The following is a 25,565-nucleotide window of genomic DNA, read 5'->3' as shown; positions in this document are numbered from 1 at the left end:
ACAATGGAATTGTTCCATGTCTGTGTTGTTCAATATGGTGACTACTGGCTACATATGGCTAGTAAGCACTTGAAATGTGGCTGGTGTGACTGGGGAGCTTGCAGTTGAATCTATACTTGAACTTGTATAGCTAAAAGTGGCTAGTGGTTATTGTGCTGGACAGTGGAGCTTTAGAGTCTGGAGATATAAGGCAGAGGCAGGCTATGGGGTTCAATTTCTGGATATTTTAGGGGAAGTTGAGGAGGCAAGCAAGGATCTGTGATCCTGAGGATTAATGAAATAAGAGGAAAGTGTTCAGTACAGAGTCTAGCACACATTCAATTCTGGTAAATGCGAGCCGAATCTAGATTGATCTGACTCCCTAATTTTCTCCTTTTAAACCCTGCATAGAAATTCCCTATATCTAAAATTAAGATCCTCTAGGAGTTCCCGTCGTGGTCAGTGGTTAACGAATCCGACTAGGAACCATGAGGTTGCAGGTTCGATCCCTGGCCTCGCTCAGTAGGTTAAGGATCTGGCGTTGCTGTAGCTGTGGTGTAGGACAGTGGCTACAGCTCTGATTAGACCCCTAGCCTGGGAACCTCCATACGAGGGAGCAGCCCTAGAAAAGGCAAAAAGACAAAAATATAAATAAATAAGTTAATTAATTAAATAAATAAAAATCTTCCTTCCCCAGTGTGTCCTGAATCCTACTTGCCAGGTTGAATTGCTTTTAAACCGAGATGAAGTCTCTGACCTCACTACTTTGTCACTAACCGTCTCTACCTCCTGGTTCCACTTTCCTCTGTGGTGTAGGTTGCAGACTTGGCTCAGATCCCTCATTGCTGTGGGTGTGGTGAGGCTGGCAGCTGCAGCTCCTATTTGACCCCTAGCCTGGGAACTTCCATATGATGCTGGTGTGGCCCTAAAAAGACAAAAAAAAAAAAAAAAAAAGAAAAAGAGAGAGAGAGACTTCTCTTGTAAAGGTCACTATCTCCAATGTTGCCAAATGGAGCAGAGGCACCCCTATCTTCCTTTTATTGACTTCTGAGCCGTATTTGACACAGGGGCCACGACCTCCTCATTGCAATGCTTTCTTCTCTTAACTTCTAAGTTACCATACTCTGAGTTTTCCTTTAACTGGCCAGGCAATTCTTTTCCAGTCTTCTATCTAGGCTCCTCCTTCCCTCCTTCCCAATCACTGGGCTTGTTCCTAGGCTCTTTTCTTTCTAGTTTTTTCCCCACTGGGAGCTTTGAACATCTTCCATATGCCAATCACTTCCAAATTTATATCTCCAACCCTAGACTTGCTCAATCCTCTAGACTGATGTATCTGCCTTCTTAAGTGACAACACTGTTTGGATGCTAAATGTGTGCAGAATGGAACTCTTGGTGGGGACCTCACTTCACCAGGCCTTGTTACTACCTTAATATTCCCCTTTTCAGTAAATAGTAACAACATGTACCCAGTTGCTCCAAACCTAGAAGTTCATTCTCGTTCCTTACTTTTCTTTGCTCCATTCAATTTATCAGCAAGTCCTATGCTCTATCCTCAAAATACATTCCAAGGCCATCTATGCCTTTCCATCTAGTTCAATCCACTGTTAGCTTATCTGAATTTCTACAATAGTCTCCTTACCAGTTTCTTGTTCAATTCTCTCATTAACTTCCCACATAGTAGCCAAAAGGTAAATTATATCCTGTCGCTGTTCTGTTTAACACCAAACTATGGTTTCCTGTTTCCGTAAGAGTAAAATCCAGACTCCCTGCCATGGCCTGTGAGGCCCTGCCCAACCTGGCCTTGCTTACCTCTGCAGCATCTTCTTCCTTCCTTCTTATAATCAACTCACTCTGGCCTCCTTTCTTTTCTTTTCTTTCTTTTATTTTATTATTATTATTTTTTTACCTCCTTTCTGTTCATGTCAACAAACTCTTTCCTGCCTTAGGGCCTTGCTACATGCCATTCCTTCTGCTTAAGAAATCTCTTCCTCTGCCATCTATAGTTGTTTTTGTCCTATCCTTCAGGCCTTAAATTTTTTTTTTTCTGGACAAACTCTTCATTTTCAGATGAATAAACTGAAAACCTTTGAACATAAAAATCTAGATAATCTGATTTCTTTAAAAAAATAAAAGACTCTGCAACACAGTTATTCTTTTTTTTTTTTTTTTTGTCCTTTTGCCTTTTCTAGGGCTGCTCGCATAGCATGTGGAGGTTCCCAGGCTAGGGGTCGAATCGGAGCTGTAGCTGCTGGCCTACATCAGCGCCACAGCAGCGCGGGATCCAAGCTGCATCTGTGATCTACGCCACAGCTCACAGCAACACCGGATCCTTAACCCACTGAGCAAGGCCAGGGATCAAACCCGCAACCTCATGGTTCCTAGTCGGATTCGTTAACCACTGAGCCACAACGGGAACTTCAGTTACTCCTTCTTGAAATGTGTCAGTCTTTTGGAACCCTCTACAGTCTGCCACAGTCCTTACCACTCCCTAAAGTTTCCCTGATGCAGAAGCTAAGTATCAAAAACAGCACTAGGAGTTCCCGTCGTGGCGCAGTGGTTAACGAATCCGACTAGGAACCATGAGGTTGCAGGTTCGATCCCTGCCCTTGCTCAGTGGGTTGACGATCTGGCGTTGCCGTGAGCTGTGGTGTAGGTTGCAGACGCGGCTCGATCCTGCGTTGCTGTGGCTCTGGCGTAGGCCGGTGGCTACAGCTCCGATTCAACCCCTAGCCTGGGAACCTCCATATGCCGCGGGAGCGGCCCAAGAAATAGCAACAACAACAACAACAACAACAAAAAAGACCAAAAAAGACAAAAAAAAAAAAAAAAAAAAAAGAACAGCACTAAAGGATTTCCCATTGTGGCTCAATGGGTTAAAAACCTAATGTAGTCTCTGTGGGGATGTGGATTTGATCCCTGGCTTTGCTCAGTGGATTTGGGATCTGGGGTTGCTGAAAGGTGTAGTATATTTCGCAGGTGTGGCTCAGATTTGGTGTTGCAGCGGCAGTGGTATAGGCCTCCACTGCAGCTCCAATTCAACCCCTAGCCTGGGAACTTCCATATGCCACAGGAGTAGCCCTAAAAAGAAAAAGAAAAAATAGCAGAAATGGCCTCAAAAGAAAATTCCTTCCTAGTATATATATCTGATATTCAATAACTATGGGACAGTATTGAAAATATCAAGATAGTAAGACAAGACACTTAGCAGGCGTGGGTGACAGTTGCAGCGTCCATCACTGTAATGCAATGGTCAATGCTTCCATTGTTGTTGGGCAGATTGAAAGGCAAGCTTTTGTGAGTCAGGTGACGTCCTCTTTGAGTATCTGGAGTTCTTGTTCATGCCCTGCTCCCAAAGCAAAATTATTGCAGATTAATGAGATCAATGATACAAATGTATTTAGTATATTTAAACAAACATTGTAATATATTAAGAATTTAATATAGTAAGTTTTTTTGTATTTTACTTGCATAAGCATGAGTAAAAAGATACATTTTTTTTTGCCCAGTTATTGGAAGGAAAGTCAGGATACTTTGAGTTCTTTTTCTGCTGGGGAATTTGTGGAATCAAAAATGAGTGTGCATGTGTGTGTGTGTGTGTGAGAGAGAGAGAGAGAGAGAGTCTGTGCCCTGAAGCCGACCCTTTCTCTCCCCCTACCTTCATCCCTGTTAGGGAGGCCTCGCTTGTGGGGAGGGCAATTACATTGGATCGTGTCAGGAGTGGGATGAAGATTTTTTTGCTTCAGGTTCAAGAGAGGAGGGGTAGCCTGGCATTTGGGGGTGTTGAATCTCCACAACTGGGAGAAGAGTTGGGGTTTGGTTTCAAGGATATTTCATTAAGCACCCGAAGGTGACGGGTACCCGGATGGGATTGCCAGCCTGGAAGGCAACCACTGAGGACACAGCCACTATGGCCATGGTTCTGGGAGAAGCAGTATCGGCGTCCATGGCTGGGCTTGTGGTCAGTGGAGAAAGCCACGGTGAGGACCAATTCTTCAGCTGCCCAGAACTGCCAGTGAATAGCCATCAGAGTTCATCAGCAGTATCCTGAGCATGAGGAGCAAGAGGAATGAAAATCATCATCATGGAATAAGGATCAGGCCCTTCCTCATTTCCCAGAACCATGAGCACCAAGCGGAGAAGATCAAGATACTCCAATAATAATGCACCCTGGACATCTCACCAACCTTGCAAACGGTGTCTTGGCGCTAAGGAAATTAAAAAAATAATAATAAACCAAAAAGAAATACAGCACTTCCTGAGGCTTGAAAGTAGTGGGGCATTCATAACTGGTATGTGATCATTAATATATTTTTTCGGTTTTTTTTGGATGCCCTGTGGCACTTGGAGTTCCTGGGCCAGAGATCAGATCCAAGTCACAGCTGCAACCTAAGCTGCAGCCGTGGCAATGCTGGATCCCTAAACCACTGTGCCGGGCAGGGATCAAACCTGTGTCCCAAAGTTCACAAGAGGCCCCTGATCCCATTGTGCCACAGTGGGAACTCCTAATATTTTAATGAATTTTAGAAGAAATACTTTTACTTGCATCTGTTTCTTGCATGGAATGTTGCTTGAAACAAGACACAGTTGGGGAGACCCTGGGGTAGGGGTTTCTCTAGCACTCAGATCCTCTTTAACAGTCCTGCCACACTTTCATGTGGTCTTGGCCCTTGTATCGCTTTTCTCTGAGTCTCAGGCCCTCACCTGAGAACTTTTCCTGTCTTGCTGGGGAAGGAAGGAGATGATGTGAACGCATGGAGTGAGAAAGGGCTGTAAAAGGCTGCATTTTGTGGTTCTCATTTCTTTTACCTTCTTGTTATGCTATTAACCTCACAGGTTGGTGGGAGGAGGAAATGAGACAGGTCAAAGTATGTACCCTGGGAACTTGGTAATGAGTGCTTCCTGCCTCCTCTCCGCTGTGAGATTCAGGCTGCAGGATGTGCGCAGCCCCTTCAAGAACTTCAAAATGCAGCTTGTAAAGATTTCAGGAGTGGGAGGTGCCGGTCTCTGAGCACTGGCCAGGCCGGGCTGTACCCATGTGGGAGGCATTACAAAGGCCAAGGTTACAGTCTATGCTGGTCTTGGCGGGTCCCAGGTGATCCATGCAATAACCAGGGGCCAGGTTGGCTCCCTGCCCAAAGCCTGCCTCTTTTCCCATCTCCTGCCTTCCTCCCCATAGCAGCTTCTGCTTGCCGGCCCCCTTGGCAGCCCCTGCTCCCTGCTCCTCCTTCAGCCATTTCCCTTAGCCTTGGCCTTCATCTCCAAGCTTCGTAGAAAAATCACCTTTCAACTGTCATGTTCCAGAGTCTTAGAATGTGGGGGAAAAAATGGATTGAGATGCACAGAGCTCTAGGCTGTGACATTTGAAGATCTGAGAACAAACACACATATGTACTCAAAGCCATACGCACACAACAATTACACATCTACACACATTTATAAACATATATATATAAGTATACATATATAGCTTTACTCATGTACACAAAATACAAGTAACACATGCACAAATACATAAAATACACAAGATTTGAGCATACTCAACTATGTTCAAATTTATACACATGACGTATGCGCTTGTGCATATAAACAAAATGCAATACAAATGTAAACCCAGATACCCAAACATAAATGTGCTATAGCAGCTAAACCTTCTTTTTCAATTTCTTCTCATCTCAGTCAAGGCCCTTTCTCTGAATCATTGCAGTGCTTGGATGATCTGTGTATACAGGATTCTTTTTTTGGTGAGGGGTCCTCACAGGTATGTGTATTCATGCATGAGGGAGGGCAGCGGCTACACACGTACACCATGGACCACGTTCCTACGTCACAGCCAGACTGATTTCCATCCAAGTAATGCTGGTTAATGATGACCATGAGTAAGCACAGGACTGGAAGTTTCCAAGGCTTTATTTCTTTTAGCAGCACTTCTGATTTTATAAAAGTGAAGCACTAATTACCAAGTTCCCAGGATAGGTACTTTTACTTTATCTCATTTACCAAATCTCCCAGTAAATTTCATGATAATCCAAACATTCTTTCACTCTCTTATTTGCCTTTTAGGGCTGCTCCCTCGGCATATAGAAGTTTCTAGGCAGGGGTTGAATTGGAGCTGCAGTTGCCGGCCTACCCCACAGCCGGAGCAATGCAGGATCCAAACCGCATCTTCAACCTACACCACAGCTCATGGCAATGCTGGATCCCCAATCCACTGACTAGGGCCTGGGATTGAACCTGTGTCCCCAGGGACACTAGTCAGGTCTGTTACTGCTGAGACACAACGGGAACTCCAGGATCCAAACATTCTTAATAAGGTTTTGAAGCATCTCAGTGCAGGACCAGAGCTCAGGCAGCCCTGACCCACAGCCAACCACTAGGAAATGTCACTATAAGGATTCTCAAGAGGGCTTATGAAATATTGCAAAGAGCTGTCATTAAGAAGTGCCTGGGACCTCCAGGTTGGGAACTTCTGGTCTATTATAATTATCACAGCTGATACTTCCACTGCAGCCACTCAGTGTCAGGTGCTGTTCTAAGTGCTTTATGTGTATTCATTCAATTGATCCTTATTAACAACCCTAAGGAGTAAGAACTATTATTACCCCATTGTACAGCTGACAGATACAGGGTTAAATTCCAAGGTAACACAGTCAGGAGTCACTACACATCCCCCCTCCGAGCCATGATGGAACTCAGGTTTAGGATAATACCACTGACTATGTATTAAGCAATATCTGGGGTTAATCCTCACAAGGAGGTACCTATGGTTCAGAGAGCTAAAATGACTGTGTTCGGGCCATTGAAAGAGTCAGGCTCAAACCCAGAACTCTCTCCAAAAGGACCTAGGCCAAGGGAAAGGTCCTGAGGAAATGTGTTTGTAAAGATATGGAAGATGGAGTTCCCGTCGTAGCACAGCGGTTAACGAATCCGACTAGGAACCATGAGGTTGCGGGTTCCATCCCCGCCCTTGCTCAGTGGGTTAACAATCCGGCGTTGCCGTGAGCTGTGGTGTAGGTCGCAGATGCGGCTCGGATCCAGCGTTTTGCTGTGGCTCTGGCGTAGTCTGGTGGCTACAGCTCCGATTAGACCCCTAGCCTGGGAACCTCCATATGCCACGGGAGCGGCCCAAGAAATAGCAAAAAGATGAAAAAAAAAAAAAAAAAGATATGGAAGATGTAACATTTTTTAAGCTGAGGGGAAATACACTGTAAAGTCAGAGTTATTGAAGATATCAAAGAAGAGGGTGTTTCTTTTTTTGGGGGGGAGTGTATACATAAGCTTCTGAACTTTAGTTTTCAAGCTCCTACAGTGGTGGAAAAACTCTACCTGGTTGTGTGATGATGAAGTGAAACTATACCTGTGAAATACTTGTCACCAACCTAGCAGAGAGGCACTGCCCATTAGCTGGTTACCATGGCTACTCCCACAGCTGGGGGGAAGAGGGTCTTCTCTGACCATTCCAGCTTTCAGTGGTGTTTTTCTTCTTTATGTTTCTCTCTCTCAGTTGTGTTGCAGGCTTTGTGATTTCCTGGGGAAGAAACAGTCTCTTTATTAATCTTCCCTTGCTTGCCTCGGCCCTGTCAATTATCTTCAACAAGGGCTGCAGAGTGATTTTTCTAGGTTAAAAAAAAATCTGACAATGCCTCCCTGGTCCTCTCTAAAAGATGTAACTATTTCCCATTGCTTACAGATAAATCCCAAAGGCTTGAGCATGGCATTGCAAAAGAAATAAAAGAAATCCAAATTAAAAAGGAAAAAGTAAAACTATCACTGTTTGCAGATGACATGATACTATACATAGAAAATCCTAAAGACTCTACCAGAAAACTGTTAGATCTCATCAATGAATTTGTAAAGTTGCAGGATACAAAATTAATACACAGAGATTGACTGTATTTATATATGCCAACAATGAAAGATCAGAAAGAGAAATTAAGAAAACAATCCCGTTTACCATTGCATCAAAAGGAATAAAATATCTAGGAATAAACCTATCTAAAGAGACAAAAGACCTGTACTCTGAAAACTATAAGATGCTGATGAAAAAAATCAAAGATGACACAAATAGATGGAAAGACATACCATGCTCTTGGATTGGAAGAATTAATATTGTCAAAATACAGATTCAATGAAATCTCTATCAAATTACCAAGGACATTTTTCACAGAACTTGAACAAAATATTTTAAAGTTTGTTTGGAGACACAAAAGGCCCAGAATATCCAAAGCCATCCTTAGATAGAAAAATGGAGCTGGAGGAATCAGGCTCCTTGACTTCAGACTATACTACAAAGCAACAATCATCAAAACCATATGGTACTGACACAAAGACAGAAATATAGATCAGTGGAACAGGATAGAAAGCCCAGAATTAAATCCATGCACCTACAGCCAACTAATCTGTGACAAAGGAGGCAAGAATATACAATGGAGAAAGGACAGCTTGTTCAATAAGTGGTGCTGGGAAAACTGGACAGCCACATGTAAAAGAATGAAATTAGAACACATCCTGACACCACACACAAATTAAACTCAAAATGAATTAAAGACCTAACTATAAGACTGGATACTATAAGACTCTTAGAGGAAAACATAGGCCAAACACTCTCTGACATAAATGACAGCAATATCTTCTCAGATCCACCACCTAGAGTAATGACAATTAAAACAAAAATAGGAGTTCCCGTCGTGGCGCAGTGGTTAATGAATCCGACTAGGAACCATGAGGTTGCGGGCTCGGTCCCTGCCCTTGCTCAGTGGGTTAATGATCTGGCGTTGCCGTGAGCTGTGGTGTAGGTTGCAGACGCGACTCGGATCCCGCATTGCTGTGGCTCTGGCGTAGGCCAGTAGCTACAGCTCCGATTAAACCCCTAGCCTGGGAACCTCCATATGCCGCGGGAGCGGCCCAAAGAAATAGCAAAAAGACAAAAAAAACAAAACAAAACAAAACAAAAACAAAAATAAACAAATGGGACCTAATTAAACTTAAAAGTTTCTGCACAGCAAAGGAAACCCTAAACAAGATGCAAAGACAACCAACAGAATGAGACAAAATATTTGCAAATGAAGTGACTGACAAGGGATTAATCTCCAAAATTTATAAACACCTCCTGCAGCTCAGTACCAAACAAACAACCCCATCAAAAAAATGGGCAGAAAATATAAACAGCAATTCTCCAAAGAAGACATACAGATGGCCAAAAAACACATGAAAAAATGTTCAACATCACTCATTATTAGAAAAATGCAAATCAAAACTACTATGGGGTACCACCTTACACCAGCCAGAATGGCCGTCATCAAAAAGTCTACAAACACTAAGTGCTGGAGAGGGTGTAGAGAAAAGGGAACCCTATTACACTGTTGGTGGGATTGTAAATTGGTGCAACCACTGTGGAAAGCAGTATGGAGATTCCTCAGAAAACTCAAAATAGAACTACCATTTGATCCAGCAATCCCACTCCTGGGCATCTCTCCAGAGAAAACCATGATTGGAAAAGATACAAGTACTCCAATGTTCATTGCAGCACTATACACAATCACCAAGACATGGATACAACATAAATGCCTTTCAACAGAGGAATGGATAAAGAAGATGCAGTGTATATACACAATGGAATATTAATTAAGAAGGAATGAAAATAATGACATTTGCAGTAACATGGATGGACCTAGAAATTACCATGCTAGGTGAAGTTAGTCAGACAGTGAGACACCCACATCGTATGCCATCACTTACATGTGGAATCTTAGAAAAGGATACAATTAACTTTGCCAAACAGATATGGACTCACAGATCTTGAAAACTTATGGTTTCCAAAGGAAACAGGTTGAGGGCTGGGGGGATGGGCTGGGGGTTTGGGATGGAAATGCTATAAAATTGGATTGTGATGATCCTTGTACAACTGCAAATGTAATAAAATTCACTGAATTAAGAAAAAAAGTTATTCCTTTTAACTAAATTAGGAGCTGTTATGATTTTTATTTTTTTTCATAGGAGGCTCAGGAAATTTGCCTTCCTCTGGTATTCTAGGATTCTAGAATTTTTTTCTTTCTCTGTCTCTCTTAAATTCTGCCTGGGGCCCAGTCCTTATTCAGCTTCTTCTGAAGCTTGGCCTAATGGGCACAATCTATATGTTTTTCCTACACTCTAGAAGGACTTGCGTTGCCTCCCCATTAGGTCATTTCTTATAGCCTTATCCAATGTATATGTTATTTATTCAGTTTACAAACATTTATTAAGCACTTGCAATGTGCTAGGTGTGTCAGAGATTGCTAGCTCTTCCCTAGTATCTGTCTTCCCCTTCTTCTAAATAAGACAGCCCCTGAACTTTAGAATAAAGAGGCTATTTCCAGCCTCCCTTGCAGCTAAGTACAGTCATCTGAATGAGCTCTGACCAATGGACTGGAATGGAATCCAAGTGTGCAGATCCCGGGTGGGGTCTTTTTATGGGGGGGAGGGGCGGCTACACCCGAGAAATATGGAAGTTCCCAGGCTAGGTGTTGAATCAGAGCTGCAGCTCCCAGCCTACATTACAGCCACAGCAATGCCAGATCCGAGCTGTGTCTGTGACCTACACCACAGCTCAAAGCAATGCTGGATCCTTAACCCACTAGTGAGGTCAGGGATGGAACCGGTGTCCTCGTGTATACTAGTCAGGTTCATTACTGCTGAGCCATGAGGGGAACTCCTGGGTGGGGTCCTTAAAAGAAAAGGTGTGTACTTCATTTCCTTCTTTCTCTTCTCCCTGACGGCTGCACTGGGGGCTTGATGTGGGTTGAATTGTCTTGGATTGTCAAGTGAAGATGCCTCAAAAGGATGGCGCAGCATCAATCGAGAAGGAATCTTGCTCCCCCCCCTTCTTTTTTTGCCTTTTTTAGGGCCATATGTGTGGCATATGGAGGTTCCCAGGCTAGGGGTAGAATCGGAGCTGTAGCTGCTGGCCTACACCACAGACACAGCAACGTCAGATCTGAACTGCATCTTCAACCTACACCTTGGCCACAGCAACACTGGATACTTAACTCACTGAGTGGGGCTAGGGAGCGAACCTGCGTCCTCATGGATGCTAATCAGATTTGTTTCCGCTGTTGCTCCCCTTTTTTAATCACGAAGTTTTTTACATAAGAAAGAAATCAATGTCTGTCTTTTGGAATCATTTTTGGGGAATAATAATTTTAAAAGAGTTGAATTAATATCTTCATTAATACAATTGATGTATGGGCAGTGGGTTTACAAGGCAAATTTCTGACATTTTGGGTGGGAAAGGCAAAGATCAAATATGTAAAATAAATTTAAAAAGAACAGATGACCAGATGAAGGTCACAAAACAAGTTAATATGATACAGAGTGACTGTGTGTGAGGGTACTGTTATCTAAGGTGACCTCTCCAGAAAGGTGACATTTAAGATGAAACTGAATGATGAATAGGAGCCAGCCAGGGGAAGCTCTGAAGGAAGATTTTACAGGAAGAACAAAGGGCAAATGCTAAGCATTTGAACTGGGAAAGAGATAGGCAAATTCAAGGTTCAGAAAGACATACTTGTGTGTATCTTGCTGTTAGAAAGTTAAGAATAAGGATTTTTTGGAGTTCCTGTCATGGCTCAGTGGTTAACGAATCTGACTAGGAACCATGAGGTTGTGGGTTCAATCCCTGGCCTTGCTCAGTGGGTTAATGACCCGGCGTTGCCGTGAGCTGTGGTGTAGGTCGAAGACGTGGCTCGGATCCCGAGTTCCTGTGGCTGTGGCGTAGGACGGTGGCTACAGCTCTGATTCAAATCCTAGCCTGGGAACTTCCATATGCCATGGGATCGGCCCTAGAAAAGGCAAAAAGACAAAAAAAAAAAAAAAAGAATAAGGATTTAAAAAAAAATTGTTTCTTGATTTGTATTTATGCATTAATCAATTCCTTTGTGGATCTCAAAAGATCAAATGGCTTTAAAGCCTGTCATTTAATTTGCCTGTCTCCTTACCAGGAGGGAAAGGCACTTTTGGCACGGATGCTGGCCAGTTTCCCACATTCTCATCTTGTGCTTTGCTCTGACATCTGCTACACATTGTCCTTTGGCCTGGCTGATCTGATATAAATCCTCTTCTGCTATAATTCACTGCCCACAGTCCTGCCAATAAAAGCAAAGCTCATCCTTGCTGCAGAGAACTCTGTTTCCATACCCTGCAGAACAGCCACCTTCTCCTTTTGTGAACTTCCAAGCCATGAAGTCTTTTTTCCTGTTTCTTGCCATCCTTCTGGCCATGGAACCAGTGGTATCAGGTAACTTGGGTGTCTCTCAAATGTCTGGGATTCTGGTCATAACTTCTCTACTTCCCCTTCTCCCTCACTGTGAGCAGCATCTGAAACATTCCTCATTTCGTGTGGCTTTGGGAGGTTTTCTCACAATCATCTCATGTCCACATCTCTCCTTGATTCTTTTTTGCTGAGGTGGTGGGATGTCTGGAGTACCTGACACTTAAGGGCAGGCTGGTATTCTGGTGGAATCTTGGAAGGGGGCTTAAGGGGGAAGGGTTTGATGTATGTTTGGAGCTTTGGGGGCTTTGGGAGATGACATTGAGGACTGAGGGTAAGTTGTGATGGGGCGGGAAGACTTTGGGGTTGTAGTGATAGAGGGAAGATGAGGATGAGCTAGAGATGAGGAGGTGGGCTTCCTTGATGGTTTGGAGTTGGCTGGTGGGGGGCATGGCATTTGGGGTTGAGTGGAGCTGGTTTTGGGGATTAGACAGGGGCTTGGGCTGAGGTTGGGGGTTGGTATTGGTTGGTGCAGGGTGTTAGAGGTTCAGATTGGTCATGGGCGGCTGCTCAGGATTGAGGTTGGTGACTTGATTAAATTTGGGTTTGGTTTGGAGTTGAGGGTCCAGGGACACTGAGGCGGGTAAGGCTGGGAGTTCTAATTAAGATTGGACTGGGGAGTTCCCCTCGTGGTGCAGCGGAAACGAATCCGACTAGGAACCATGAGATTGTGGGTTTGATCCCTGGCCTTGCTCAGTGGGTTAAGGATCCGGTGTTGCCGTGAGCTATGGTGTAGCTTGCAGATGGCGGCTTGGATCTGGTGTTGCTGTGGCTGTGGTGTAGGCCGGCAGCTATAGCTCCGGTTTTATACCCAGCCTGGGAACCTCCACATGCCGTGGGTGTGGCCCTCAAAAGCAAAAAATAAATAAATAAATAAAATAAAAAATGAAATACATAAAAAAAAAGATTGGACTGGTATTTGAGTTTGAGTTGGGTGAATGTGGGGTCAAAGAGGATTAGAGATTGGGTTGTGGCTGGAGTTGGGACTTGTTGGGTTCAAGCGAGGCAATTGATAAAGAGCTGAGTCTGTTGAAACATGGGTGAATGTCCTAATATGATAGGTGTTCATTGTCCTTTTCCCATCATTCCCAAGCTCCATCAGGTGGAACTTCATTGGAATCATTTGATCTTAAAGTTAGGAGTAGGAGGTTGGGGGATAGCAAGACAGACAGGTGGGATTCTGAAAAAGCCTTTCCTAAAAACCTTGAGTACAATTGTCTCCATTCTCTCCCCTTGTAAGATCTTTTCTCTCCTTTCCTGGGACTGGATCTAGCATTCCCTACTCATCTCTCTCTCTCCCCTTCTCCTCTGACCTCCTGCTCCTCCTCTGCATCCTCTTGTCTCTCCATTTGAGGGATACTAACCTCTACTTAATTAATGGTTGTTCCTATGCCCAGTAACAGACTGTTGGCTGAATGGACAATGCCGGTTGGTGTGCAAAAATGGTGAAGACAGTGTCACAAGCTGCTCAAACCGTAAACGATGCTGTGTCCTTAGTCGTTATTTGACAATCCAACCAGTGATGATTGATTGAATGCTTCCCTGGACCACTCCTCACCCAACCGAACAAGCAAATGAACAAGGGCCAACCTGACAATGCAGGGAAGATACATGGAAGCCGTGGATAGAAATGCCATTGCTTCAGGTTCCTTAGTTCCTACATGCTATTAAAACTCGCAAATCTGTTTCTTGCGCCTGTCAATCATGAGGACTGAAACTCCAGGTGCCTTGAGAGTAGGGGGATGGCAGGATGGGCATTGGCAGAGACATCGCTGGGGCTGGGCAATGCAGTGATAATTAGAGTCTTGAACAAAGTTCTTCATCTACCAGCTGCAGGAAAGTCTGTTGGATCAGGAGTGGACTGAGAGGCACAGGAGGGGAGCCAAGACATGCAAAGAAGAAGCTGACACCTAGAGCGCGGGAGGAGCCTTGGGCTGGGAGAGTTGGTCTGTCTTGGAGCTGGCATGGACAGGGACTGAGTAGAGTCCAAATCCTTGGATTTCTAGGGAGGTTGGCTGAGCTGCCTTTTGATGCTTGAGAGCACATAACCCCAAATATCAGAAGGTTTCCAAGTACTAAAAAAAGATAAAGCACTTAAATCGACTCATTTGTAATTGAATTTGTTCATCATACTTTTTTTTTTTTTTTTTACATGCTTGTGCATTCATTTATTCTTTCATTCACCTCACCTATGCCTCTTTCCACTGTCTGGTGCATATACACCTCTCAGAACTTCGGCTTCCCCATCTGTAAAATTGGAGCCATAGAATATCTTTCAGGATTGTGGTAAGAATGCAATGAGATAATGAAGGGCGGAGGGGCCCAGTACACAGTAAACACTCAATAAATGTTAGCTGTTGCCATTGCCCACTGAGTTATTCACGCACTGGAGGAGTATGTGCTGTGCGCCTTCCCGCTGTGTTAGACTCTGAGGAAAACAGACACCTGCCTCATTTGAATTAAGAATTTGGCCTTGGCGAAGTCTTATCCAGGGGAACAATGAATTCTGGCTGGAAATCTACAGGACCTGGGTGACTTCCCAGGCTTTGTTATCTCCGATCATATTCTCTGGGTCTCATTTATCCAGCACTGTTGTTTGCCCTTGAACTCTGTCCTCTGCAGTGAGGTCAGAGACAGGGAGGGCTCTGCGAGGCGTGGTGCATGACACAGAGACAGACGGAGGGAGTTCACTCTGATCCATGCCGATTATTCTCTCAATTCAATATTTCTGCCATTAGACTCTGGAGAGAGAGAGAGAACCTTGCATCCCCTGCCCGATCCTGGCCCTACTCTGGGCTTCCTCTGGTTAAGTCACTCCTTTTGGGATGAGGCGTTATTGGGGGTCAGGGGGTAATAACCCCTGGAAGCAAAGCCTGCCCACCCTGCCCTCCAGGGGAAGGATCATGCTTTGAGTAGCTAGAGCCTGGAGCTCCCTGTCCAAAAAATCCTATGCCTGCTTTCAGGGACTGCATGGGCTTCCCCTCCAGGTTGACTCCTGAAGGGTGGGATCCACTCTGCGTGCACCCCTAGGCAGGAGGAGTGCCGAGGCAATGGCCCCTTTGCAGGGGCTTTGGGCAGACCTTGGATGTTCTGGCTGGAGTGTCCATTTCTGTGCATGAGACTCCTCACAGAAGTGGGGGGAGCTGGGGAGGGGCAAGAAAAGATCTGGGCTAGGAGCTGAACCAGGTCCCCTTGGGCTGCAGGGAGCTTGGAAGAAGGCAAGAATGATAAATTCAGACCTGATTTTTCATTATGAAGGGATAGTTCATAAAAGGCAATAGGATATATTTTATTTATCCCGTCTCTCAGCTTGATTCATGACTGATACATATTCAGACGTATGAGACAGGAACCTCCTTTTGTAATCCTTTTTTTTTTTTTTTTTTTTCTTTTTCAGCTCCTCCAAGGCATATGGAGTTCCTCAGGCCAGGGATCAGATCTAAGCCACATGTGCAACCTAACGCTGCACCTGTGGCAACGCCAGATCCTTAACCCACTCTGCTGGGCCAGGGATCAAACCTGTATCCCGGCACTCCGGAGACACCAATCCCATTGCACCACCGCGGGAATTTCATCCATTTATATTCTTGTCCCAGACCCACAACTGTTAGGGCTGTGCCTGGAATTCAGATCCTGCTCTGGCTCACAACCCATCTCAGAGTCCGATTCAGAGGCAGGAACTGCATAACCTGTGCTTTCACAGTCCTGATGCCTGTCTGTGATCTGGGGACTGTCAGGCTGCACACCAGAGCTCCCTGTGGCCTGGATAAGACCATCCTAAATACTTCCTCACTGGCCTCCCGGCCCCCAGATTGTCTTTGCTTTTATTTTCTCTTGTCGGAAGGATTCTTTCTAGGAAATTTGTCTATGTCACTCTTCTGCTGCTTAGATATTTTCCTTTGGTCCTCACGGCCCAGGATTGAGCATTCAAGATCTTGATGTGGTGGCTCCGCTTCATGTCCTGTGAGGGCTCTTATCGGACTTTCTCTTCAGCTCAACATCCTCCCCTGCCCCTTGCACTGCTTTGGTCCATGGTTCCCTCTGCCTTGTCCGCAGCATCAGGCTCATCTCTGTGATGAAGTCCTTCCCACACTTCAGAACCTAGTTAGTGCCTGTACCTATGAAGCCGTCACATAAACCCTGTCTCGCTGTTTCTTTTCTTTTCTTTTCTTTTTTCTTTTTTTGTCTTTTAGCTATTTCTTGGGCCACTCCTGCGGCATATGGAGGTTCCCAGGCTAGGGGTCGAATCAGAGCTGTAGCCACTGGCCAACACCAGAGCCACAGCAACGCGGGATCCGAGCCGCGTCTGCAACCTACACTATAGCTCACGGCAACGCCGGATCGTCAACCCACTGAGCAAGGGCAGGGATCGAACCCAAAACCTCATGGTTCCTAGTCGGATTCGTTAACCACTGCGCCACAATGGGAACTCCGCTGTTTCTTAATAATTGTAGTAATAACAGCTATATGAGAATTACCATTGACACGTCTTATGTGCCAGGCACAGTGCTTGGTTTATAGGCCTGAAATCATTCCAGTCTTACAACCCTGTTATTGTCCCCATCTTACTGATGAGGAAACTGAGGTCGAAGAGAGGTGGTGTGATTAGCCAAGGTCACACAACACTAAGATAGAGCTGAGATTCAAACTAAGTGCTGAGTGGCTTCACAAAATTATCACTCTTAAGAAGGTATTATGGCACATGCCATATTATTGTGTAAGTCACTGTCGCCTTCTCACCAATCCCCAAACACACACATCCCAGATGGAGCGCCTTCAGGGTTGAGCCAATATCTTATTTGCATGATGCTGCCTGGTGTTAAGCTCAGTGCTCCGCTCTGATGGGACTTATTCAGTGTTTTGTGAGTGAATGAATAGATGAATGATGAGGTCATGTGTGAAAGTGCGAGTGGATTTTGGCAGGAGATCCAAATGGCTGGTGCATCAGGTGGGATCCTTTCTAGACTAGAGGGGTCAGAGGACCACGGCCTTAGATATATTTGGCTCTGGCTAGCAGTGTTAGGAAGAATGCAGAGCAGCTCCTGGGCCTTGTGCAAGTGGATTCTTAAGATTCATTCATCTGTTTATTTTTCTTTCTGCTGTCCCCATGGCATATGAAAATTCCCAAGGCAGGAATCGAACCCATCGAGCCATAGCAGTGATCCAAGCAGCTGCAGTGACAACACCAGATCCTTAAGCCACTGTGTCATAAAGGAACTCCCATTAGTTTGTTCTTAAAACACGTAGGATTCAGAGTGTGAGGGAAGAGTCTAGATTCCCCAATATCTGGGGCCCAGGGTTCACACACAGCCGATCATGCCCCCACCAAATTAATTCATTATGAATTCTTTACTAATTCACTTGGCCAATAACATTTATTAAGAACCTCCTGGGATGGTGTTCCCAACATGGCACAGTGGAAACAAATCTGACTAGGAACCATGAAGTTGTGGGTTCGATCCCTGGCCTCACTCAGTGGGTTAAGGATATGGCGTTGCCATGAGCTGTGGTGTAAGTTGGCTGCTGTAGTTCCAATCGACCCCCGGCTGGGAAACTCCATATGCTGCAGATTCAGCCCTAAAAAGCAACAACAACAATAACAAAACCAAAACCAAAACCACCAAAAAACACAGAACACTTCCTCTGTGCTTTGGTAGAGACAACCGTGGGGAGTGATAGGTGCCAAAAGGGCTTGGAACTCACCGTAAGTTTTCAGCCACCGTTAAGTTTTCAGAAGACACTGAACCCCATTGTCTGAATCTCTGGACTTGGGGTCTGGGCATGGGAAATTTTGAAAATTCCCTTAGGTTATTCTTTTGGGAGCTGGACCCCATCCCCCACCCCTGTCAAACTTGATTCCAAATAACCTTCGATCTATGAGAATCTGGGATCTAGGCAACTTTCCCCTGTCTTCCCATTTCCCAGATGTGGGAACTGAAGCTCAAGGAGGAAAAGTGGCCTGTGTTCATTAGCAGATTCAAACAATTCTGGGATTACGAAGCAGGTTTCCTCTGACTTCTGGTGAGAGGACTGCTGGAGCCCTGAAGGTGATGTTAAGTCACTGTGGGGATACAGTGAGTGGTGGCCACAGTGACAGGGGCTGATAGGAGGGCAGGTGTTAAGAGCTGCAAAGACCCTGATGAAAGCTTTAGGGTTAGTTTGAATACCTTTGAAACCCCTTTCTAGGGTGCCATGGCTTCTCTCCAGGGGGAAAGTTTGGATAGAAAAAGTGTTGTTTTTGCTCTTATAAGGCTTCCTTGAATCTCTCTTTTCTTCCTTGTAGTCTGAGGGGGTAAAAACATGAGTAGAACCTTTGGCAGTGGAGAGCAGACCCTCCTGGGATGGGGGGTTTATCCTCCTATGGTAGAAACATCGTGACCCCAAAGCAGGGAAGATTGGGTGCCTGTCTTAGACCTCACCTGGGACTGATACACAGACCTGCTGGTGTAGCTTAAGCTCAAGTCAGCTTCTGCTTGTACAGAAGTACAACTGACATTGGTGCAACACACGTGCATACTTCCACGGCATTTTATCGCAAGTGTAAGGTAACCACCATTATGAGCAAGATATAGAGCCGATCTGTCACCATCAAGATCTCCTTCCTGCTCCTCCTCTCAGCCTCCCCCCCCGTCACTATCCGTAACCCCTGACAACCATGAATCTGTTTCCCAGCTCTATAATTTTGTCATTTTAAGACTGTTGCATAAATGGAATCATAGTTGATCTTTTGAGATCAGCTTTTTTCACTCAGCATTATGTTCTTGAGGTCCATCCAAGTTGTGTGGATCAATAGATCATTGCTTTTAATTCTGGGGAGTGCCAGTCAGTGCATTAAGGTAAGAAAAGGAAATAAAAGGCATACAGATTAGAAAGGAAGGAATAAAACTGTATTCGGAGATGTCATAACGGTTTATTTATGTAGAAAATACAAATGAATCTACAAAGAAACATCTAATAAGACCTAATAAGTTTAGCAAGATCACAGGATTACTAGATAAACATACAGAAATCAATGATTTTTTTTTTGTCTTTTTGCCGTTTCTTGGGCCACTGCCGCGGCATATGGAGGTTCCCAGGCTAGGGGTCCAATCGGAGCTGTAGCCTCTGGTCCACGCCAGAGCCACAGCAATGTGGGATCCGAGCCTCGTCTTCGACTTACACCACAGCTCACGGCAACGCCGGATTCTTAACCCACTGAGCAAGGCCAGGGATCGAACCTGCCACCTCATGGTTCCTAGTCGCACTCATTAACCACCGCGCCACGACGGAACGCCCAATGATATTTCTGAATCCTATCACTGAACATGTGAACACTGAATTAAAAACACACTACCTCTCATAGTCATTCCAAAATTAAAATGCTTAAGTATGTAAAAACACATGCACAGAAATCATGGGCTGAAAGCTAGAATGATGGTAAAAACAATCAAAGCAGATATAAGTCAATGAGGAGACATTGTAATTATAGATCATAAGATTCAGCTAGTAAAGATGTCAATTCTCCTTAAATTGATACTTATTTAACACAGTTTCTACTAAAATCCAAGCAAGGATCTTTGTGATATAGACAAGATTGTTGTGTCTATATTTTCATCAGACAGAAATCTGCAAAGGGCTAGCTAAAACAATGCATGAAGTTGGAGGAATCATTCTACCAGATTTCAAGACCTGTGTCGTTAAAGAAAACAAGACCGTGTGGTCTTGGTGGCGAGAGAGACGCACAGATCAATGGAACAGAAGAGGAAACAGAAATAGCCCTATACACGTACAACCAACTGATTTTTCAAAAATGTGCAAAAGCAATTCAATGGAAGAAAGATATCCTTTTCAACATATGTTGCTGGAACAATTGGACATTAGTAAGCAAAAAAAAAAAAAAAAAAAAAAGCTACATCTATACCTCAAAAGTTACACAAAAGTTAACTCAAAATTGATCATAATATTTAAACATTAAAATGCAAACTTATAGAAGAAAACATAGGGAAAACTTTCAGATCTAGGGTTAGGTGAAAAGTTCTTAGATATGAAGAGCACAATCCATACGGAAAAAAAATCAGCAAGTTGGACTTAGCATTTAAAATGTTGGCTGTGTAAGACTCTGTGAAAGGATAGATGAAAAGATAAATTACAGACTGGGAGAAATATTTGCAAACCATATACTTGGCAAAGGACTTGTATCTAGAAAACAGAAAAAACTCAAAAGTAAAAAACAAACAACCCAGTTAGAAGAAAAACATGAAAAGATATTTAGCTGAAGAGGATATGCAGATGGCAACTAAGCATATGAAAAGATATTCAAGGGGTTCCCGTTGTGGCGCAGTGGTTAACGAATCCGACTAGGAACCAGGAGGTTGCCAGTTTGATCCCTGGCCTCCACTCAGTGGGTTAAGGATCCGGGGTTGCTGTGAGCTGTGGTGTAGTTTGCAGATGCGGCTCAGATCCCGTGTTGCTGTGGCTCTGGCGTAGGCCAGTGGCTACAGCTCCGATTCGACCCCTAGCCTGGGAACCTCCATATGCCACGGGAGCGACCCAAGAAATGGCAAAAAGACACACACAAAAAAGATATTCAACATCATTAGAACTTAGGAAAATGCAGATGAAGACCATGATGAGACTCCTTACATACCTATTAGAACCGCTAAAATTTAAAATAGTGACAATACCAAGTACTGGCAAGGAAGCAGAGAAACTGGATGTTTTATATACTGCTGGTGTGAATGTTAAATATGTTAAATGACACAACCACACTCTGGAAAATAGTTTGGCAGTTTCTGTTTTTAAAATAATCTAAACTACATATGCAATGACCATACTACTAGCAATGCACGCTTGGGCTTTCATACCAGAGAAATGAAAATTTAGTTCCCAAAAAACCCTGTAGACAAATGTTCTTACTTTATTTTTTAATGGGATTCATTAAAAAAAGGGACAATTTTGTTGACCAATTTTAGTTTCAAAGCAAAATTGAGAAGGGACAGAGATTTCCCATATACTCTCTGTCCCCACTCATGCACAGCCTCCGCTATTAGCAACTTCTCCGACCAGAGCGGTATATTTGTTAACAATTGATGAACCTACATTGCCTCATCGTAACCACCCAAAGTCCATAGTTTACATTAGTATTCACTCTTGGTGTTGTATCTTCTATGAATTGGAAAAAAATGTATATGGACATGAATCCACCATTAGAGTTTCACCCTCTGTGTCTGTTCATAGATTGATAGCTCATTTCTTTTTTAGGGCTGAATAATATTCCATTGCCTGGATGTATCACTATTTATCTTCTCATCCACTGAAGGGCCTCTTGGTTGCTTTTAAATTTTGACATTTATGAATAAAGCTGCTATAAACATGTGTGTGCAGATTTTTGTCTAGACATAAAGTTTCAAGTCCTTTGGGTAAACACCAAGGTGTTCAATTGTAGGGGCATATGGTCAGAATATGCTTACGTTTTGTAAGGAACCTCCAAACTGTCTTCCAGAATGGCTATACCATTTTTCATTCTCACCATCAATGAATGAGAGTTCCTGTGGCTCCACTTCCTTGCCAGCATTTAATGTTTTCAGTGTTCCAGGCTTGGGTCATTTAAAAAGATGTGGAGTTTCTGCCATGGCGCAGTGGGTTAAGAATCCAACTATAGTGCCCTGGGTCACTGTAAAGCTGTGGGTTCAATCCCTGGCCTGGTAGAGCACGTTAAAGGATCCAATGTTGCTGCAGCTGTGATGTAGGATGAAGCTGCAGCTCACATTCAATCCTTGGCCTGGAAACTTCCATGTGCTGTGGATTCAGCTATTAAAAAAAAAAAGATGTGCCATGGTATCTCTTTGTTTTAGTCTTTATGTTTTTACTCTGCGCGCTGGCTCATCAGATCTATGTTACTGCCAAATAGAAATTAACTTTTTTTTTTTTTTTGGCAGGTAGACATTCCCCACTTCGATGCATGGGAAACCTGGGAATCTGCAGAGCCTCTTGCAAAAAGAATGAACAGGCCTACCTCAGTTGCAGAAATTATCAACCATGCTGCCTCCAGTCCTATGTAAGGATAGACATTTTTGGCAAAGAGGGAAAAAATGACTGGAGCCGGGAGAACCGCTGGCCAAAAATATCCTGAGTGCTAGTGATCAGCATCCTCAATCCTCTGTCAATACTCCTCATTAAAATTCATGCACCTGCCATCCTTGTGTGTCTTTCATCCATTGGAAATCAGAGTGAGAGACTGGGTTTCGAATGGTGAGATATCTGTCCCCTTCTGGATCCAGACCTGTGAGAGAGAAAGCTGGAAAAAAACTGGAGTGACAAGAAGAGAGGGAATCTAGACAGATCAGTGATGATGGGGAGAGCATGTGCTTGAGTCCACTAAGTAAGGGTTGAAGGGTTTAGACAGGGCCATGACTTACTCTGTGCTACGTCAGGCTCAGAGCGGGACCAGAAGTAGCAGGAATGATACCGAGAGTAGAAAGCAGAGGTCTTGTAGACAAATACATCTTAGTTCATGGAAGAACTTCCTAACCAGCTGTTGTCATGTAGAATAAGCTGTCCTGTCAAGGTTTCAAGTCGTGATGCTGAAGCTCTGTTTGGTGATTATTATGAAAGGAACTGGAATATTTCTGCAGTTCTTTTTGATGATGGGTTAAGGTCTTTTACTTCTTGAAAATCTAAGAGGGCTGTGCCCTCCATTGCAACCAACACTAGGCTTTTAAATGTAAAATTCCAGTTTTGCTTTTTATGTTTTGCCTCTACTAGTAACTTACTTCTTTCTCCATCTTTAGTTCCACATTGTGTCAAAAGGAGAGTAGCTATGCCTGCCAACTCTCCTTCTCTATTTCTCTGTTTCTTCTCAACTCATTACAGTTTGCTTTTGCGGTTACTATGCTATTGAACCAACTCCAGCCAAGGTCACCAGTGGACCTTGTTTTTAAAAGTTCCAAGGATGTTGCTCAATTTATGTTGCTTCTCAAGCCTAGTTCATTCCCTCCTTGGAAATCTTACGTTGGTTGGTTTCTGAGACTTCATTCTTTCTTTGTCTTCCTCCTAATTCTTGGGCTCCTTCTCATCAATCTTTTGGAGTTCCCTTTTCTGTCATTTGCCTCACTCCATTCCTTTGAGGTTTCTGGTCTTTCATGAGAACACAAACTCTCCACATTCCTGGGAGAAGGCTGACCATTCTCTAGGCATGATAATAAGTCAATACTTGGAAAGGTTTTAAACCTTTCTCATTGATTAGTGACAACTTGCTTCAATGAATGCACCTCTGAAAGCCAAATTTTCATGACAGTGTTACTCTTTGAAAGTGAGTCAATCAATGCTGGATTCACTTTGATGTATACATTTCTAGGTTTTCATCGACTCACCTCATATCTGTAACACACACTACTCCCCCAAAGGCCTCCTCCCAGTGCTATCCACGTTTAGCGTTTTGCTCTTCTTATTGAGCCTATGCCTGACCAGGATGGCTCTATTTTATTGAGGAAAGCAGCATTTCAGCCTTTTGGTTTCAGACATTCGGTGACAGTTGCACCCTTTGACAATTCTTTTCTCCTTTCTGTGCTGCCCCACATCTTCTTGCAACTGCAAAGCTCACAGTCTGGAGAAAAGTATTGGTTCTGGTCCTCTCTTTCTGGCAGAATAACAGTCTGAGAACCCAGATTAACCCTCCTATTGAAAATATCTAAAATAACTTAAAGATACACAATGAAACTTAAGCATCCTTGATCTTGCAAAAAAAAAAAGGTAAAAACAGGAAGGCCAAGTGAAACCAGATGCTTTTCTGAAAGCAAATTGCTTTTTTCTTGAAAACATTTGCTGTATCAGGTGAACTTGACCTTTGGTTTCCATGACTTTGGCCAGTGTGGCAGTGGGCAGGGAAGGAGAGACAGTGCCCAGGGTCTGAAAAAGTATGAGTCAAAGAGGAGACTGCTACATAAATCTCGGTCCTGAAAGTGTTGCATGTGTTGTGTGAGGATAAAACAGATACATCCTTCCTACTCCTTCGCCAGATGTTTTTAAGGAAAATTGCTTGGTCTTGAACTCAGTATATAGGAAAAAACCTCCAATGAGAATTTACAACCTCAAGCTGGATCTTACATAGTCTCTTAACCTGAACTCCTAGTATATAGATGGTTTGGGAAAAAAAAATTAAGTTGATGACTTTGAGTTGTCGCAAAGGAACGGTGACAAAGATATCTGACAGAAGCCAATGAAAGGGTAGACTTTTAGGTCAGGACTCAACTAATTTACTCAGATAAATTTTCAAAGAAAATGCAAAGATTAGAGCCACAAATTATAAAACACACAAGGAAACAAGGCACCATGAATTTAGGTCAGCAGAAACCACAAACCAAAGACCCAGACTTTCAAGAACTTAAAATATTAGACTTACCAGGAATAATAATTTTAACAATAATTTGAAAAAATGAATTAATGAGATTGGAGTAGATTGGTTATTGTCTGACCACTCTAGAGGCATTAGAAAGCACTCCAATGTTAGGTGGAAATGGTATGTTCAAAACTGAGACTTACTAGGAGTTCCTGTTGTGGCGCAGCGGTTAACGAATACGACTAGGAACCATGAGGTTGTGGATTTGATCCCTGGCCTTGCTCAGTGGGTTAAGGATCTGGCGTTGTTGTGAGCCTTGGTATAGGTCACAGATGCAGCTCGGATCCCACGTTGCTGTGGCTCTGGCGTAGACCAGTGGCTATAGCTCTGATTAGACCCCTAGCCTGGGAACCTCCACATGCTGTGGGAGCAGCCATAGAAAAGGCAAAAGGACAAAAAACAAAACAAAACAAGAAAAAAAACTGAGACTTACTGGCCTTGGAAACCACCCAGCTAGGCTCAGCTGGCAGAGCATGAAACTCTTACTAGCATGCAAAGCATAAATAAACTGCGGGGGCCAGTGGCTCAGATGCCTATGGTATTCGCTTTATTGCCTTTCCTTTATGACATAGTAATAGTATCACGAATGGTATCAATTCCTATGGTTAGCTAACAAAGGAGGAAAAAATAAGGCTGGTCTGTGGAGTGGTTTACAATATATGCTAACTCCAACCAGGAGTGCTGCATTATGGCCTGATTTAGAGGCAGCTCTGAAATAGACAGTGAGTAAGGGAATGTTTTCAGTAGGAAGAGCGATGGTCTAGGGGATGGATCTATAGTAATCCAGGGACAGTGATATAAAGTTGACAGGGCCTCGGAAAGAGCAAGGGTAGTAGCTGAGTAACGATGAGGTATGTGATTGGCGTTCCCGTTGTGGCTCAGTGGTTAACGAATCCGACTAGGAACCAT

General features: G+C 43.8%; 1 protein-coding gene across 1 annotated transcript; it reads left to right on the top strand.

Annotated features, from left to right (window-relative positions):
- On the top strand, window positions 12,084-22,453 carry LOC100157086 (beta-defensin 119). The gene is made up of 2 exons (XM_005654239.3): window positions 12,084-12,247; window positions 22,198-22,453. Exons 1-2 carry the CDS (start codon window positions 12,190-12,192, stop codon window positions 22,389-22,391), a joined length of 252 nt encoding a protein of 83 aa, XP_005654296.1. The 5' UTR covers window positions 12,084-12,189; the 3' UTR covers window positions 22,392-22,453.

The sequence above is a fragment of the Sus scrofa genome, chromosome 17, assembly GCF_000003025.6.
Source record: "Sus scrofa isolate TJ Tabasco breed Duroc chromosome 17, Sscrofa11.1, whole genome shotgun sequence".
NCBI classification, from domain to species: Eukaryota; Metazoa; Chordata; class Mammalia; order Artiodactyla; family Suidae; genus Sus; species Sus scrofa.
Note: the sequence above shows the minus strand (reverse complement) of the source record. Positions and strands in the feature narration are given on the sequence as shown.

Excerpts from the sequence above, each read along its gene's own strand:
- LOC100157086 (XM_005654239.3), top strand. The coding sequence starts at position 12,190 with ATGAAGTCTTTTTTCCTGTTTCTTGCCATCCTTCTGGCCATGGAACCA. Across the intron at positions 12,248-22,197 it reads CATGGAACCAGTGGTATCAG|GTAGACATTCCCCACTTCGA; the intron begins GTAACTTGGGTG and ends TTTTTTTGGCAG.